The 20,006-nt window shown below is 38.6% G+C and overlaps 1 protein-coding gene across 1 annotated transcript in view; it reads left to right on the top strand.

Annotated features, from left to right (window-relative positions):
• SLC44A5 (solute carrier family 44 member 5) overlaps nt 1-20,006 on the top strand; it is a 123,815-nt gene that overhangs the window by 56,623 nt on the left and 47,186 nt on the right. Inside the window, exons 4-7 of the mRNA XM_024565344.3 lie at nt 948-1,032; nt 11,660-11,744; nt 18,072-18,200; nt 19,254-19,314. Of these exons, the coding sequence (XP_024421112.2) occupies nt 948-1,032; nt 11,660-11,744; nt 18,072-18,200; nt 19,254-19,314 (360 nt within the window). The remainder of the gene's footprint in view (nt 1-947; nt 1,033-11,659; nt 11,745-18,071; nt 18,201-19,253; nt 19,315-20,006) is intronic.

Below are 20,006 nucleotides of genomic sequence, written 5' to 3'. Positions count from 1 at the left end.
GGTTATTGAATTATAACATGAACTGTCAAATCCAATAAATGTGGGTAAGGAGATAGCTGAGTAAATGTTACAGGGACAAAGGACAAAGAGATATGTTTTCCATGCAGAAGTATTAGATGGCCATGCATCTCTTGGATTTTTAGAATCTACATTAGTCAAACTGAAGCAGTTTGAAGCACTCAGTTAGAATTAGGGAGTTTTCCCCAATTTAGTTAATGCATGTTGCGTTCTGTGGTTAGGTAGTCTAGCTGTGAAGTTTATAATCTTTGGAAATTAGAGTGATGAGTTTGTGTGAGATTGAGCTGAGTGTCTTCAGAGAAAATAGAACTGAGCCTTAGGTTTTCATGAAGTTTGTGGACAGTTGATATTTTTAGTAAGCTTTGAGATTATCAGACAAAATGTACAGTAAATATTTATTGTTATATTGCCTCTGAAGTCTCTACTGTTTACCTTTTTTAATGTCACATGGAATCATAAAAAGAAGCAGTCAACTTGCATTGGGCATTATAGTTTCATTTCTTTGAATTTTTAGGGATATTAACTTACGCATAACCCAAAAACATTACATCATGTTATTTACTGTAAATTTATTAGCTCTACTATGAAGTCATTTAGTTTTGAGCCCTAGGAAAAATGACTCCTAGCCCAGCAAGCTTTTGTAGAGTGCCCTCTGATTCACATTTTAATAAATGTCGTTTTCTAAGTACATTACCTCATGTTTTGGCTTTAACCCAGACGAACGCTGAGAGAATAAGAGAAATGTGCCTTCTGACCGATTCATCCATATTTTATTTTACTTTTCATTAAGAAATTACTCTTTGGAGAAAATCAATAATCTTCTGTGACTGAGGGGAGAGGTTAGTGTGTTGCAGTGGTGCATTCTAATTTCTCAACTCAGACTGCTTTCAGCCAGCTGATGGAGTTCTTGTCCTTTCTTGCTTCTGCAGCCTGGGTACATGGCGACCCCAGAAGAGTGGCTTATCCTACAGACAGCAAGGGCCACTTTTGTGGCCAGAAGGGCACCCCCAATGAGTGAGTATGGCCACCTTTGCTTTGTCTGACTTTACTGGTTAAGCTAGAACCTAGAAAGCACTTTTACCTTAATCTTACTGGACTTCGTAAATAAAGGGGAGAAAAAAATGGGACAACTGTAATAGCATAATCAATAAAATATATTTTTAAAAAAAGAATGAAATTCTTAAGGAAGGCCTTCCCTCTCCTTTTCCTAGAAACAGTTTATAAGCAGTTGGAGAATTTCACGCTCTATGACTTAAGACAAGATATTATTGTCATGCAGCATTTTATTAGATTGCATGAAGATACTGATTAATGAAAATATAACAGATGAATAGACCCAGTGATCTTATCAGAAGCCATATTTTAAAATGTCTTATGAAATGGCTGTGGAAGGCTGAGTTCTGAGCAGCTGCTAAAAAGCTAGATGTGGCAGTCGTGAGACTTGGGTTCGCCACAGGTAAATCACTCTGATAAATCACTCCACCTTCCAGCGCGAGGAACACACCCAGAAAGTCTTCAGTGTGTGGGAGACTTTTCAGGGCAACTCAGCTTCTGCACACAAGTGGACTCGGGCCCATTGGCTGAAACAAACAAGGACAAAGGCTCCATCAAATTCCTTTCTAATGTTAATCATAACAGAAGCTTCCATTTCTGAAAACAAGGTTTTTATTTCTTTACTTTAAAAAATATATATATCTTACAGTGTAAGAAAAATTTCCCTTCTTTCTCACTAACCCATTTCTTTTGTCAGTACTTGGGGTTGTTACTAGATCTGGTTCTTTGTGACCAATTCAGCTTCTGTAAAAGCTGGCACTGAGTGGGTGTTAGCCAAAGCCTCAACAGCCCTTACCATTACCCACAGCAGCCACGAAGGCTGAGAACACTGGATTTGGTCCTGTGATGCCCGCCCATAACTGTGGAGCTTCTTATTTGAGATACACTGATTTAAAAAATAGATTCAGGAAGTGGTTAACACAATTCATGATGTAGAATTTTTACAGGCAATCAAGAGAGAACAAAGTCTGGGTGGGGGAGAAACCCTCATCAGGTCAGGTTGACTTTATAATGGACAGACTGTCTTCTACAAAAGGTCCCGGTTGCCTGTTAGAGACAACTGGACTAAATTCTGACCTAGAGTGGTAATTTTTACTTTAACCTCAGTAACTAAAAAATCTAGACATTGACAGCAAAATCTACATTTTGAAGGACAAATAGAGCACCAGGTGGTGAAAAATCATACAGATCTCTAAGTCTGTAGTTCTTTAAAATAGGTTATTTTTTAAAAGGCCCCATAACAATAAATTTTCCAGTCCTAAGCCAATGACCCACTTATTTCCAACAAACATACCATAACATCAGTTCATAAAAATCATTTAAAGATAATCCTAGCATAAAGCAAACATGCTCATTAAAACATTACATGTAATAAAAATATGTGACAATAGTAAATTAAGGCCTGTTTAATGGAATATAAGGGAGCTCTTAAAAATTATTTTTATATTATCAAGAGTTGATTCTGTTGATTTTCCTTCACAGTTTCTCAATTTTGTATTATGATCATATTGGTCTTTTTTTTAAAATCCTGAAAACTACACTCACCCATATTTTTCTACTTTTTTTTATGGTTTCATTTTTTATAGTTATATTTCTAATCCATTTGGAATTTGTTTCTGTATATGGAAAAAAGTAGGAGTAACACTTTCATTTTTTCCAGTTATAGAATCAATTTTCTCAGAATAGTTTGATAAATAATATACTTTTCCCTACCCCCTGATTTCTGATACCACAATTACCATATTATAAATTTATAGATTGTATTCATTTGTGAGCCTTCTATGCTATTATGATATATACTTTAAACTATCAATTGTTTTAATTCTTAAAGTAAAAGTATATTTATTTAAAACTTTTTAAAAGATTTTATTTATTTATTTTTAGATAGAGGGGGAGGGAGGGAGAAAGAGAGGGAGAGAAACATCACACATTGATCATGTGGCTCCCACTGGGAACCTGGCCTGCAAACCAGGCATGTGCCCTGACTGGGAATTGAACCAGCGACTCTTTGGTTTGCAGCCCATGCTCAATCCACTGAGCTATACCAGCCAGGGCTAATTTGAAATTTTAACACAAAAGTTACTTTAAATTATGCTTAGAGTTTTTAATAGTAAGGGAAAATATTTATAAAAAATCAATTTCAGTCATCAAAACAGCGTGGAACTATAATAGAACTGGGAAGGAATAAATAAATCTCATTGTAAATTCTAAATGTGATGAAGATAGGATTTTAAGTCAGTAACCAAAAGATGTATTATTAAACCAATGGTATTGAATTAACTGAAATGCTATTTATGAATATAAAATAAAATTAGAGATTTACCTCATACATTGCAACCAATGCATACTAAAACACTGAAGACTTTGTATATAAAATATATGACCAAATAAAAGTAACAGAAGAAAATGCAGGGGTATATTTACAGACTTGCAGAGTGAAGAAATCTCTTCTATATGACACCAGTGGAGAGATCATCCAGACAGAAACTCACCAGGAAAACACTGGACTTAACCCATCAGAGCAGGTACCTAACAGGCCCGTATACAAGTTCCTCCCAACAGCAGCAGAATGGCAGAGTACACACGCTTCTCAAGCACACACAAAACATTTTCCAGGTAGGTCACATGCTAGTCAACAAAACAAGTTTTAATACATTTCGGAAAAATTGAAATCATATCACACACCATTTTTTTACCATAATGGTATGAAACTAGAAATTCATTACTGGAAGAAAATTTTAAAATTCACCAATATGTAAAGATGAAAAAAGCATGCTACTGAACAACCCATGGGTCAAAGAAGAAATCAAAAGGGAAATCAAAGAGTGTTTTTAAAAGAGTTTTATATATTTATTAAAAATGTAACCCTGGCTGGTGTAGCTCAGTGGATTGAGCGCAGGCTTATGAACCCAAGGGTTGCCGGTTTGATTCCCAGTGAGGGCACATGCCTGGGTTGCGTGTAAGAGGCAACCACACATTGATGTTTCTCTCCCTCTCTTTCTCCTTTCATTCCCCTCTCTCTATAAATAAATAACATCTAAAAAAATGGAAATACAACATATCAAAACTTCTGGGATACAGCAAAGAAGTTCTAAGGAAAAATTCATAGCGATAAATGCTTATCCCAAGAAACAAGAAAGATAGTAAATACATAACCTAACTTTACACCTCAGGAAGCTAGAAAACTAGAACAAACTAATCCTGAATTTATTAGAAGAAAGGAAATAGCAAAGATCAGAGTGGAGGTAGATGAAATAGAGACTAAAAGAAAATGGAAAAGATCAATGAAACCACAAGCTGGGTTTTTGGAAAAAAAAAAAAAATAGACAAACCTGATACAGACTCCAGCCTTCAGGGTCTGTGTGTTGTGGCTGAGATGAACAAATTCACACGGACTACAGAAGTCCTGTGGAGAAAAAGGGACAGCATGACCCCTGTCTGAGTAAGAGAGAGGGCCCCGACCCCTGCCTGTACAGGCTTTTATAGCTTTTCTGGGCACATTACATCAGGATGGTCCTCATTTACTACACACAGGTTCATTCGCTGTAGGTGGTTACCTTTTACAGATAACAAAGGAAAGAATGTTGCTAATTACTTCAAAGAGAAGAAGGCTTCAAATCAAGGGGAAAAGTGGTTGAACTGGTTACACTCCATACTTGGGAGGTTTAGCATAGACTTTAGGAAGTTACTTTAAAGATATGCAGTAAACATTTGCTGCCTCAATTCAGGGTAAGGGAGTTTTAGCAAAAGCAAGCATCAAAGCAGCCTACGTACCATGTAGGCCTGATTCCCCATGGGAGAACCTATCTGTGGGCATGGGTCCTATTTGCTGACTTAGCTCCCCGTCGGTTTTCTGAATCAGGGGCTGAGCTACATTCCCCATGCCAGGTGGAACCATCCCCTATACAAACCTAGACTTATCAAAACAGAGAGAGAAAAGAGACATTACTGCTTGTCATGAAAATACAAAGGATCATAAAAGACTACTATGAACGATTGAAGGCCTGAAACCCTAAATCTCCTAGAAGAGAACACAGGTGGGAAGTTCCTTGGCATTGGTCTGGGCTCTGGCGTGACACCCAAAGCACAGGCAAAAGCGAAAATAAACAAGTGGGACTACATCAACTTGAAAAGCTCTGCACAGCAATGGAAACCATTAACAAAATTAAAAGGCAACATAGTGAATGAAAGTATTTGCAGACTATGTATCTTATGAGTGGGCAATATAAAAATGTACAAAAACTCATACAACTCAGTAACAAAATTAAAACAAAACAATCTGATTAAAAATGGTCAGTAGAACTGAATAAACATGTTTGTAAAGACATGCAGATGACCAACAAGTGCCAGAACCGGTACTCAAAATCACTAATTGTCATAGAAAGGGAATCAAAACCATAATGAGGTATCACCTCACACTTATTAGAATAGCTATCACCAAAAAGACAAGTATTGGCAAGGATGCGAACAGAAGAGAACCCTTGTGCGCTGTTGCTGGTAACGTAAACTGGTGCAGCCACTATGGAAACAATATGGAAGTTCCTATAAAAGTTAAAAACAGGCTCTGGCTGGTGTGGCTCAGTAGACTGAGTGCTGGCCTGTGAACCAAAGGGCTGCCGGTTTGATTCCCAGTCAGGGCACATGCCTGGGCTGCAGGCCAGGTCCCCAGTAGAAGGCGCTCAAGAGGCAACCACACATTAATGTTTTTGTCCCTCTCTTTTCTCCCTCCCTGCCCCCCTCTCTAAAAACAAAAAATATTTTTAAAAAGTTAAAAACAGAACTAACATATGACCTAGTATTTCCACATCTGGCTCTAAATCCAAACAAATTGAAGTCATTATCTTGAAGAGATATCTGCACCTCCATGTTCACTGCGCCATTATTTAAAGTCGTCAAGAAACAACCTAAGTGTCCATCCACAGATAGGTGAATAAAGCAAATATGATATATAATGGAATGTTATTTAGCCACAAAAAGTAAGGAAATCCTTCCATTTGTGACAACGTGGATGGACCTTAATTGCATTATGCTAAGTGAAATTAGTCAGAGAAAGACAAATACTGTTATCTCACTTGTCGGTATGATCTGAAAGAACTGAACCCGTAGGGATAGAGAATAGATTGGTAACTGCCAGATGCAGGAGTGAGGCATGTGGTTAATAGATGTAGGTGAGCAAAAGAAAAAACCTTTCAGCTCTAAGTGTTGGGGCTGTCATGTACAGCATGGTGACTATAATTAATGATACTTTTTTTTTTATGTTTGAAAGTTGCTAAGAGAGTAGATGTTAAAAGTTCTCATCATCATAATAAATTGTAGTTATATGAAGTGACAAATGTTAACTAAACTTATTGTGGTAATCATTTGCTGTAGATCTATATCAAATCATTATGTTATACATCTTAAACTAATGCAATGTCATATGTCAGTTGCATCTCAATACAACTGGAAAAATTAAATTAGGAACTAGACAATAACAAGAGAAATCATGGATTTCAATCCAGTGTGTTTGGTGCAGTGTGCTACTTTAAGAATAAAGCGTGTTGCTGACAGTCCCGCCTGAAGCATTTCACTCGCCCCCACTATCTCTTTCCCTAGTCACTTTCTGGCACAAGACTCTGATTTATTGTCTTGCTATTTACCCACTGCCTCAATTATCCTGATTATAAATTTGTTAGCTTGTTTATCTCCCCCTACTAGAGACAACCTTTCTAGAGATCACGGACTTTCTCTGTCTTTTCTGTTCTTTACGTCCTCAGCCTCTACAACACTGGCATTGTAGTGGGTGTTCAGTAAATTCATTGTTAACTGAATGAGACTAAAGGGATAGCACATGGAAGAGAGTGATTTGGTCCCGCGGAGGAGGTCGGTGTACAAACCTAATCAAATTCTCGTAACACTGCTTAGTGGGTATCATTATTATTACTCTCATGTAGAAAATTAGGAAACTGAAATTCACAAAGGTTAAAGTACTTCTTCAGGTTTAACAGACTACTAAGTGGCCAAAGTAGCACATTCTAACCCCAAATCCTGTGCTCTGTAGACCACGCATTGATAGAATTGCAGCGAAATCAGTTTTCCATGTTGCATGTTTAATCCAGTCCTAAAGATCTTGAATGTAAACTGGTGAAAAGTGTCATTAAGTAAAAATACTGTATTTTGCCATATATAATGTGCACCCATGATTTTAGCCCAAACTTCCAGGAAAAAAATCTTTTGTTTTAATTTTTTAATTCAATTATTTATTTATTTATATTTAGAAACAAAATAGATTACTGCATTCCAGGGTATTATTTTCACATGGATATCATTATTGCTTTCTAGAGTTACACTTTTAATGCACAAGCATAAATGAAAAAATTTAAAACATTTATATAGATACAGCATCAGTACTGCCCATGTATAATGTACATCCTTATTTTTCCCTCAAAAATTTGGGCAAAAGTGTTCATTATACACGACAAAATACAGTAAATAAATAAATGAGTGTGTGTTCGCAGACCAAAATGAAATGTATTTTGTCAGGATGTGTAAGCAATTTAGGCACCCCAAAAGATTTAATCCAGGAAATAGTTGCGAGACTGTAACAATTGGAGTATTTGTGCTTGTTAGTACCATGATGTAATTAAGGTGACCCTCTAACTCTCAGCTCTCAAAGGCATTCGTAGCTGAGCTTAAATCTCATGTTTGGAGATGGTGTTGTAGGATTGGGGATCAGAGTTTGGCCGTGTTTTGCTTTGTTTATCCATGCCTAACTAAAGAACTGGGAGATTTTAGAAGTACTGGGAGTTTTCTAAAATGACAAAATAGATAAAACAGAGCTCTCAAGAGAAAATGGGGTGCTTTGTTGACGTGTGACTTTTTTCTGCATTTTGAGTTTCAGGGAAGTTATTCATGATCCTTGGGTATGGTCCTTTTCTTTGGGATTTCCTTTAAAAAGTGAGTTTGATTGATTTTGATGCCACCTTCTGGCTGCTACAAAAATTTCAACTTAAAGATTGTGTTAAAACATCTGAACATTGTGTAAGGCAGCACAATTACCCAGTAGGAGCTTTTCAGATAGAGAAACAGGAAAGATGAAGAGAGCAAAGCTCTTCCATTTAGGTTTTGCATCAGTTTGGCAGCTAAGTGAAGCAACACTTCCAGTCTTACAAGGAAAGATGAGCCAGGTCTTGCGGGAATTTTCTCTGCTGCTATGTGGGGAAGTCAGTTGTGTAGGGAGGACTGTCCTGTTCAGGGTGATGGGCCGTGCTGGCCATCAGATTTCACTACAGCATGAGCTGGTGGGAAACTGGCTGCCGGGCGTCAGCTTTCAAAATGGTGTAGAAGCCCTCGCTATCCCCAGAAAGTTAATTCAACAAAAGAAGTCTCTCTTTTGCCTGCTTTTCCTGGATGCTAGAATTCTAACTGCACATGTATAGGAGAAGCACAGAGATGCTGATTTGCACCATAGATCTGTATATAAATGTTCAATTAATCTTCTCATTTTTGGTCAGATTTCTATTAACTCTAAGTCCAAAATATCTCATGATTCCTAACAGGCAAAAGCATGTCCCTCCCTTTTTGTGGTCAGGTGCCTCCATCACCCAACACACTCTCAGATGCTCTCCATCTTTCCAAACTTGTTGAACTCTCTTGTGTAATTGTGAGCAGAACCACCCCCCCGCCACACACACACACACACACACACACACACACACACACACACATCCTCAGCTGGACTAGTGAAGTTTATTCCTTAAAATTTTATTCTTATATTTTCGTAAGTCTCAGGAAAGAAGAAAGATGGGCTGAGGTGCATGGCAGGTTATTTTAAATGAGTAGTTTGCAGCTGCTTCTATTTTGTTGTTCCTGGGTGGCAAATAATTCAAGTTAAACAATGAACTACTTTCTCAGTCACTCCACAGAATGACTCAGCTCCAACCATCACCATCTACTTTGTACCTAAGGAATCCGAGGTCCACTGATGTTTAAGGATATCAGTCAGACTACAATAAAATGATAATGAATTTGTGCTGAAAAACTATGGATTTTAAGGATTCTAAGATTTTGGAAAAACTTGTGGAATTTGTTTCATTCATTCTACATTTGATAAATACCTAGAAAGGGCCAAGTACCAGGCGGTGTTAGTAAGGTAGGGGTATAAAGATGAATAACATACAAACCTTACCCTTAAGAATAACATAATCTAGTGAATAACTTTAGTTTATGTAGCATTTGCAGGTTATAAATCAATGTTACCCTAGGGGACTCTTGACACTTATTTACCATTCACAGTTTTAACCACTCCTAAGAGACTCCAGTGATCGATGACATGCGTTAATTTATTCATTTGCTCAGGTGCAAATTTGAATCTCATGCACCATGAGACTATGTGGATGATACAGCTGCTTGGGTGGCGAAAGAGCCAAGCTGACTCTTGTGGAACCCTGAAGTAGCCTTGTGTGGATTTTGTCCTAATTTATAAGCAGATCTTGAGCCATGTGGACGTGATAGGATTACAAATATGAAATGTGTTTATTTCCCCCGTCATTGCCTTTAACAATGTTGTTTCAAATCTCTCTTCTCACTCTGGCATCTCAGGTAGATTCCAGTGCTTTCTGGACACTCTGTGTTGTTAGCAAATTCAATGTAGTCTACACTAAAATTTGAATCTCATATCTTTTAATCTCCTGGCTCAGGTTTTAACTCTGTAAGGGAATGTACAGTGGAAGAAAGGGCCTGGTCTACTATATCCCTGTTCTTCCCTCTCTTCTGGTTCTAGCTCTTTCTTTGTGTTGTGAGGGATGGAAAGAGAAGGATTGTCTGTCACTTTTTTGGCCACATGGTGTTGCTCCTGCAGCTAAGATACAACTAACTAGCCATCAATCATTCTCTTTGGGATAGTATCCAAAGCCTGGTTCTCTCATGGTGTCCAAGTGGAAATTCTCTGGGGGAAGTCCTCACTGAATAGTTCTGTGATTTGAGAGATCAGCTTAGCTTGCCCTCCTCCCAACCCCTTCAGTTTCATCTCTGGTGATTCACCTCCATCCTCTTATTGTCAGATGAGGTGCCACCAGGGTTACGCAAGCCCACTCATATCTTCCCATAACAGGCTGCTTCAACACTTCACTTTCCCTGCCCCATTGGCTTTTTCAAGTCTCTGTGGTCTCTGGGTCTCATTTCTCCCTGCTAAAATGGGCACAGAGGGCTGACTAATAAGGCTCCCACCTAAGAGGGGTCTACTTGGAAAATGAGACTCTGGGCTGCCCTTTTTACAAGTACCCCCAGTCTTTATGAGAGATTCTCTCAGAGCCCTCTGTGATTTGGCGTTTGGAGGAAACAATCACCCTTTCAATGAGAAAGGGATGGAAAACCCTCTCAACTGTGATCATGGTATCCTGCCAACCCCACCATCTCCAACCCACCGCATTCTCCCCATATTTTGCTTATGTACCTGTGCAAGAATGGGGGAGAAGTAATACAAGGGTTTGGCCCACATTTTTTGTGGGGAGCTTTCTTTGCCCTTAGATTTGGATCCTACTTGGTGATTCTAAGTAGAAAAGGTATTATCAAACAACCTATAATATATTTGGTTATGTATGTAGTCACATTAATTAATTGAGGACTTGACAAGGTGCTGGGAACATTCTTCTCAAATGTTTAGGGCTTCTCCCAAGGTATGGTTTATATGCCACCTGTATCTGAATCTACTGGGGAGCATAGGGGGGAAAATCTCAATTCCTACGCGGCCTGCCCAGAGATGTGGGCTCTCAAGGGTTGTGAACGAGTCAGGAATCACGATTTTCAACAAACACTACACATTTCACTGACACATACTAAAGTTGGACAAGCACTTGTCCTGACTTCACAACAGGCTATTCTATGTCCTACCAACAGCACTGCGAATGGGGCCAGGCTGGTATTGTTCCCGTACACTGCTGAGGAAATCGAAGTTCGAAAGTGAACCATTGCTTGCCAAACAGCAGAGTCAACGTGTCTCTCAGTGCTAGTGAATGTCAACCTGTCCTATAACTACGCCACTACCCATAATTTGGAACACGGTGGAAATGTTACTCAATTTACTTATCTTTTCTCAGATTACCAAAATAATATGTGTTTATTTCAGGAGATCCATAGAAGTACAAAAAAATTAACTAAACAAACATTATTCCACCATTCAGATATAATAACTTGTTTCTATATATCATGTTATACCTATTTTTGCAAAGTTAAAATAAAGTCATATCCTAATACTCTTTAGTAACATGCTTCCTAAAATTAATATGTTGGGAACTTCTCCATCCATTTAACATTTTCTTCAACACTATTTACAGTGACAATGCAGTCTTGCATTTTATGGCAGTAAAATTTTTACTTCGCCAATCCCCTTGATGGACTATTTGATTTTTTTTCAACTTTTTCCTATTACCAAATGTTACTGTAAATGTTAGGCAGTTTAAAGGGAAGTTGCAAAGTATGCTGCAGCTACCTAAAGAAAACGAGGCCAATTTTTAAAAGGTCATATTACATAACAGTGTACAGGGTCTGAAACAATATGGAACATTTCCACACTCACTGAAAAGATTATTTTATGTTGTTTTCTTAACAGGAACAAGAGCATTTTGTTTTACTTTAACATTTTCAGCTGCACCAGTCCCTCCGTTTTGATAAACCTACAGTGCCCTACTACACAGGTAAGGCAAAAAACAATGTCTCGCTGGTGTTGTCAGCCACTTTGACCACTAAATTATTTCTCAATGAAAGAATTTAGAAATTTCTTTTGCGTTGTGTCTGTGGGTTGTTGAAGATGAACTAATAGGAAGTGGGAAGACATGAATATGAGCTCATCTTGGTTCATATACAGTCAAAAGGAAACAATGACTAATCCATTTAGCATCACTAAAGACCGTTGTGATTACCTTGTCCAAGTACCTAATTTGATAAATGAGCAAACTACTGCCCAGAGAAGTGGAGGTATTTTTCTCCAGGTTAGTATTACAAGAAGTAAAGCTGGCTACTGTAAGTAATAAACCTCAGGTTTTCACTGACTTCACACAATAAAGTTTCTTTTCGGCCATTGAACAGTATAAGGCATTGTGGTCAGTGGGGACTGTCCTGCAGCTCCTTTCATCTGGTGGCTCTGCCATCCCGTTCTCTCCAGTATCTGCATCCAGCTGCCAGAAGGAAACAAAGAGGATGATCGAAGCACCCCCGCTCTTGAAAACCTCGGATCAGAAGTGTCACCCATTGCATTTCTATTCATATGCCATCGGCACATGAGACATATATGTTCATGTCTAGATGCAAAAGAAAAGGAGTCAAGCAAGGTAGTTGTGGGCTGAACAGCCTCCTCTGTGCCACGGAACAAATGGAAGGAGAGGCACAGATTTCAATGGCAGTTAGTAGTGTCTTCCAGAGTCTAACCCGCTGTTGTCCAGAACATCCATCTTCCCAAGGGAGACAACAGGAGTCCCATGTGGCACTGTCTTTTGCCCAAGTCCATGGTCTATGGGTGATGTGTTGTCTCTCTGTCAGGTCTTAACACTTAATGCACAATGGGGATTGGGGTTAAGACAATTAGAGTACAAACACCCACTCAGAAAGGGAGGAGTGATGAATACACAGCAGTGTGGTGCGTGGCACTGGAGAAGAGCCCTTTATTCGATCTGGACTGTGTTCTTCAAGAGGAACTTTCTCATCTATTCCAACCAATTGTCCTTCACTCGACTACCTGAAAGGTTATTTCCTGCTTATTAGTCTCAAGGCCACACCATTGCTGAGCACTGGAAATTTGCCTTCTTGGGGACCATATAGCTTTGAAGCTCTCTTCCTGTTGTGCAAGGTTTAACACCTCAAACATTTTGTCAAAGGTCTTTTAAGGTTAACTCATGAACTCTTTGGCAGTACAACTACCTCAAAAACTTCGAAGCTACTGACTTGCCTCTTGTTGGTTCCATGTGATAGTAAACCACACCCAGAGATCTTTCCTAGAATATGTTTGTAATTCTTTCTCTCTCTCTTTCCTTCCTTCCTTCCTTCCTTTCTTCCTTCCTTCCTTCCTTCCTTCCTTCCTTCCTTCCTTCCTTCCTTCCTTCCTTCCTTCCTTTCTCCCTCCTTTCCTCCACTTCTTTTTGTGTTCCTTCTTCCCTCTCTCCCTCCCTCCCTCCCTTCCTCCCTTTACCTCTCTCCCCCCCCTTCATCTCCTTCAGAAATTTTTGATATCTTATTTCCTGCTGAGACTAAAACCAACTTTGGATATTGACATCTTAGTTCTGTGACCTCCACCTCTACAACAGACCTTGTTTTCTTCTAGAGCCCCTCATTGCCAAGGTCAAATCCTCGATCTTGTCAGTACCAAAAGTTACCACCCTTTGTAATCTCTTTTAACCATCCCACTGTCTCATCATGTCAGTTCCTCTATAACATTCCAAAGACTCATCTACCTCACTAGGACCTACAAACCCCGATCCTAACCCCTCCACAGTGTCCCTCAGTTCCCACAGGCTTTCATCTCTCTCTTCACCTTACTCCATGGTCCCTCTTGAAAATCACTCCTTGTGTAAATCTTCAATTTTTTGGTCCCCCTCACTTAGTTACTTAGTTGTACTTCCCTGGCAAAACCTCATTCCTGGCTAAATGCAGCTCTCTGCCTATTCCATGCCTGAACCCAGGCAGCCATGTTTTCTTGTGGAAAATACACACAACAGTCCTTTAAACTCAGGACCACTGAGCTCGAGGGCATCCTCATTGCTGTCCCACAACCACACTAGAGACCCCTTGTCCATTTGCTAGCCTACTGCCTTAGAAAGCAATTTCACACCTTTTCCTTTCACTTCGAACCTCCAAGACCTTGCCAGTATTTGCGGCAGACTCTGCCTCAGTCTCCCTTCTCACTGAGAAAGTGTGAACATTCAGAGGATGACTTTTGAAAACTCCCACACTGACATCCACGTGTGCCTTAGAAATTATCTTTCTTACACACTCAAGCACACCACTCCAGAAATTTCCTGGTTTTTTCTTTTTATTACCAATTTCCTTCTCTACTAAATCATTCCCATCAGTATACAAACATGCTGTTATTTCTTCTATCTTAAAAATGATCTCCTCGATCTCACATCTTTCTCCATCTACTGCTCTTTATCTTTGTGCCTCCTTTTTTACCCCCTAAAACTTGTCAAAAGTATATGTCTAAATCCTTCTCACTCCCATTCAGGCTTTTGCTGCTACTCCAGTTTCCTCCAGATGAAACCATTGACCTCCATATTATTAAACCAGTGGTCAATTCTCAACTCCTATTTACTTGATCTAACAGCATGGTTTAACCAACCCTTCCTCCTTAAAATACTTGTTCACTTGGCTTCCAGTGCACAGCAGTCTTTTATGTTTCCTCCCAACTCTCTGGTCGCTCCCTATTAGTCTTCTTTGCTGGTTTCTCATCATCTTTCCAACATCTTCTAAGCAGTGGCATTCTCTCTTCCACCAAACTCATTCCTCTTTGAAATCTACATTTACTCTTTTGGTTATCTAAACCATCTAGTGTTAAAAGTGTTACTCTTTTCATTAAAACCACCTAGTCCTGTGGTTTTAACACCACTGTATGCTGCTTTCCCTAATTTATATATCCAAATAAGTCTGTTCCCTGACCTATACAAGCAAACACGCTGTTATTTCTTCCAGCCACCTGAAAGGCTGGTCAATCATTATATCCAACCACCTGAGCAATGTCTGCACCTGAACATTTAGTTAGCATCTCAAATTAACATGTCCAAAACTCAATTCCTAAGCTTTCACTTTATTCTTAAAATTGTTTCCACACCTCAATAGTCTTTCCTATTTCAATTAAGAACAACTCCCAATACCATGGAAGATTTTTGGTTCCTTTTTCTTTCACGCTCAAGTTTGAGCTGCCAGCCAATTCCTCTGGTCTCCACTGAAAACATACCCTGGACTAGGGGTGTCCAACCCTTTGGCATCTCTGGGCCACACTGGAAGAAGGAGTTGTCTTGGGCCGCACATTAAATACACAAATACTAACGAAAACTGATGAGCAAAAAAAAGGTTTAAGTGAATTTACAATTTTGTGTCAGGCCACATTCACATCCATCCTGGGCCCCCTGCAGCCTCTGGGCAATGGGTTGAACACCCCTTCACCTGGACCAAACTACTTTTCACTACCTCATCTTTTTTTCAAGGAACCATAATTATTTTTTGAGATTAGTTCAGTGACCTCTTGGCTGGTCTCCTGCCTCTGTCCTTGACCCCCACACCCCAACCTCTTACAGTCTTTTTTCTATCCTGCAGCCGGTATGATCCTGTTAATATGTCATGATGTCTCTCCTTTGCTGACTGCCACCCCATAGCTTCCCAAGTTGCTCAGATTAAAAGCCAAAATTCTAACAAGGACCTACAAGATCATTCACTGGCTGCCAGACTCTCTGACCACATAGGCTGTTACTCTCCTTCTGGTCACTGCACTGGGATCCTGCTGGCTGTCTATCATCTTCAAAGGCCCCAGGAAAGCACCTACCTCACAGCCGTAGATTTTGCAGTTCTCCCTGTCTGCAGTCTTCTCCCTGTCTGCAGTCGTCTTTCTTCAGGTGACTATGGCTTGATCACTAGTCTTCTTCCAATCTTAGCGTTTTAGTGAGGCCTTCCTTGGCTGCCTATTCAAAATCAGAATCCCACACAGCTTTTGTCCTCCAACCTCCTTTCTAGTTGTATTTTTTTCATAGCATTTATTACCATCTTATAACAAACAACTTTATTTGTTGTTACCTGTCTCCCCTTACTAGAGGGTAAACTGCTTGAGGGCAAGGATTTTTATCTTTTCTTTTTTTCACTGTTGTATCCCCAGCCGCTAGAACAGGCTCAGAATAGGGGATGGGCAAATGTTTGTTGAAGAAAGGAAGGAAGGAAGGCATATCTTCCTACTCCCAGTCTTAGAATTTTTCTGCTCTATTATACAAATCTATCAGGAAGCCCCACTATGAAACAATGAAATAAATCCTTGTACATTATGTTTTTTGTTGTTCCATAAATTATTTACTAGATCATTCTTTCGTTATAACAAATGTAGCGTTTTAACCTTCAATATAACTCTCGCTTCCACTCACCAAATTCTAATTTGCACTAGAATGTTAAACCTATATGAATTGAAAATGTAATAAAAATGCTCATGATAAACTACATCAAGTGCTCCTTTGTGGTTACTCAAAGAAGCAGAATTGAGTCAGAACATATTTTAGCTGCCAGAAGTGCAGACTGACTTTAGTTTGCCAGGCGACAGTTTATCTATGTGCTCCAAGCCGTATTTGTATGTGTTATGTTTTTTGTTTACTGTCAGCGTGGTCCAGACACATGTCGCACACATTTACAGGACAGAGTGTGATCAATTAGGATGCCCAGCCTCAATGTGGCCTTCATTTTTGGCTAATCATATGTTGATTGCTACTAATCAGCATCCTATTTGAAGTGAACAAATTGGGCTGATAGAAGGAGAGAGTAAAGAGCAGTTGCTATGTTGGATTTTAACAGCTCATTTTGTGTCTGGAATGAAATTTGATGTCCTTGTTTTTCACAAACCACTTTTACTTGCATGCCATTTTAATTATTCTTTTATGTGTTATTTACACAGGGGTTTTATATGTAGAGTGTACCTTGTATGTGTATATATTTGTAAATATAGAATCATCATGGTCCCAACTCAGTAGTTCCTACCATCTTTAAAGACTGAGAAACATCAGTATTTTCAGTATTTACTTTTAATCTATTTCAATGTATCCAGTAGGGGAACTAGTTTAGTTGTCTTTCAAAGTCAGTTAGTAAACTGTCAAAGCTGTTCATTTAGTTACCCACCTTCTGCCTTAGTTTCAAGGTCAACACCAAATGTTCTTGGGTACAGCAGAAACATGACCCGAAGATGGGAATGCGATGTGAGCTCAGCAGCAGTGTTGCTACCTAACTGCCAACGGAGGTTGAGCTAGAATCTGGCCAGTAAGAATCTTCAGCAAACTGCACACCCGGCAGATGGAGCAAGTCAGAGCGGAGGGCACTTTCACAAGCAGGAACCAAAGGTGGAGAGAAGAATGTACAAGAATCGACTGCAACTCTTATGACTTAATACGATTTTTTTTCAAACAAAAGCAAAACCCATAGAATGCATCTTTTCTGAATCTGCTTTCTCTCTGTGGAGTTACTAATTGGATTTCAGCCACTGCAGAATGGCCCTGTGGACCAGCAAAGGGATCTGGTTTGGCATTAATAGGTCTCCAAAGTTCGTTAATGCGAAGTAATTGCATCGGTGACCTCTCTGCCCACACTGGACTGGTGTTGCTAAAAGACTGTAATAATGATTGATTGCCACCAATGGCCCTCATTTTGTTAGTTTCTTATGGTAATAAAACCCCAATTATGTTTTGAGAATTGTTGAGAATTCACTGAAACTAATAGTTATTAATGGCATACATAAATTACTAATGTTCAGAAGTTTTTAAATCGCCATTTTATTCAAATATAGGAAAGGAAGCAAGATTCTAACCCTGAAAATGCATACACTCACAGGCAAAAATTAGTGAAATCTGAATACGGCTAATGGATTGTAACATAATCAAATTCCTGGTGGTGATATTGTACTATAGTTATGCAAATTATTACTGTCTGGCAAAACTGGGTGAAAGGTATGTGGAATCTGTTATTTCTCACAGCTGCATGTAGACCTACAATTATCTGAAAGTCAGAAGTTAAAAATATGTGTAAGTCTATCATTGTATAACATCTTATTGTTTTTTTTAAACATCTTATTGTTTTAACAGAACATCAGTATGAAAGGGCAAGGACTATAGACTGATAACTAGTATATGAAATTTCATTTTTTACAATAAGATTAGAAAGTTGATTTGGTTTCTTAGATGGAAAATCGTGCTTGCTCTTTATCATGGTGGATGATTTAGAAGGCTAATCTTATAGATAATTCCTTGGATTGTTCGACTCATTTCCTACCATTGTGTTCCTTTCCTTCACAGATCTGCGTCTCCAAGTGCCCAGAAAAATTTTTAACTTACGTGGAAATGCAATTTCCATACAAAAGAAACAAAAACTCCCAGAAATATTATAGCCAGTTCTGCAAGTCCCCTATTACTCATCCTGCAAAGGTACGTGTGTTTAAGTTTATAAATCTAGAAAAAAATTAATTTTTGTTTTAACCTCAAGTGTCACATGAACATTTGTAACTGGAAAAAGCTCCCAAATGTAGGAAATGATTACTAAATGAACCATTCTGATAAAACATGCACAAAGGCATGTATACATACAAAAACACACATGCAATTTACAGTATATCATTTTGTAGACTTGAGGGGTTATGCAAGATGATTAAGTCTGGTAAATTAGCTTTAACTCTTCGATGACATCAACAAATTTTCTACTTGGATGGATGTTTTTGCTGTCAAGAGCTAAGAGCTTAGACAGAAAACAGTATGGTGATTACCAGAGGGAAATGCGGGTGGGGGGAGGTAGGAGAGAGAGGGTAAAGGGGGAATAAATGTGATGGAAGGAGACTTGGCTTGGGGTGGTGCATACACAATACAATATACAGATGATGTATAAAGAATTGTATACATGAAACCTACATAATTTTGTTAACCAATGTCACCCCAATAAATTCAGTTAAAGAAAAGAGTTAATAGCTAATGTCATTTTCAGTCACCATTTCATTAATGCAGTGATGAAGCCCAATGACTACTTAGTAACAAGTATAATTTTACTTCCAACTCCAGTTCATACTTATTCATTAAAAAAATCCCCAAATCCTACTTAGGTTAAGATTTATAAGGGAATTCTGAAGCTTTATTATATAAATTAGTATTAATGGCTTCCAAATTAGAGAAGAGCTGTTTTTCCAGAAGAAAATTTAAGGATTAGAGACTCAGGATGTGACCAAGATAAAAATACACACTTTCTACGGTGTGCCCTGGTTGCAGAGGGTCCGGTTTTATTATTGTTGATTTGACTTAATTGCACTTAGGGCATCTGAGAGCATTTGTATGTGAGTGAGATAATCTTGCAGTTATTTTTATTAGGGGAGTAATTTGAATAATGAGATTATTGTGCAACTGAATTTTTAAAGGACAAAATTTCTATATTGAGGGTAAAAGTTGTCATCACATAGCCTTTGAAACGCTAACGTACTCTTCCTTCCATTTCAGTCTCTCTCACAAATAGTGATGGATGATGACTGTCCAACGGCGATCTTCCCAAGCAAACCTTGTAAGTGATTATTGTTTTACCTTAGAAACAAAGAATCTGTGAAGGAGTTATTTAATTCAATTTCCTCATTTCACAATGGATGAAACTGGGGCCAAGAATCGTGCTGTGACTGGCCCACGATCCCAGAGGTAATTAGGAAGGAAGCCAAAGCTAAAGCCCAATGCCCTGACACTGGCCAGGGATATTTCCACTGGACTTGCGTGCATTCGGGGGTTTTGCTGCATAATACACATAAAAAAAGACTGAAAATTGATTTTTCAAAGCCCAATCAGATCAATTACCTGGTGCTCTATGAACTCACATAAGTGCACCCCAAAAGACATACCCTTATCACCGACCCCAGAATTCAGACAAAGTGTTCAGAAATTGTTTGGGGAGTGAGGGTAGAACATACACTTGTCTTTATTTCAAATATTTCAGATTTGAAGTTTGAGATATTTGTGTGCTTCCTGAAAGAATCAATATTTTATATCTTTAAAATTTATAAACTTTATTTAACTATGTTTAGAAGAAAATGTAATAATCGCTCATTTTTCTTCTTATGGATATAATTCCAACTATAGAGAAAAACTTTACATAAAGATGTTCACCACAATGTTATCCAATAGGACTCCCTCAAAAAAAGAAAGAAAAAGGAAATACAGTAATGCCAAAGAGCAAGAGAATGCTAAAATAATTTATGATATATTCAA

The sequence above is a fragment of the Desmodus rotundus genome, chromosome 3 (assembly GCF_022682495.2).
Source record: "Desmodus rotundus isolate HL8 chromosome 3, HLdesRot8A.1, whole genome shotgun sequence".
NCBI classification, from domain to species: Eukaryota; Metazoa; Chordata; class Mammalia; order Chiroptera; family Phyllostomidae; genus Desmodus; species Desmodus rotundus.
This window is presented reverse-complemented; position numbering and strand designations above follow the sequence as displayed.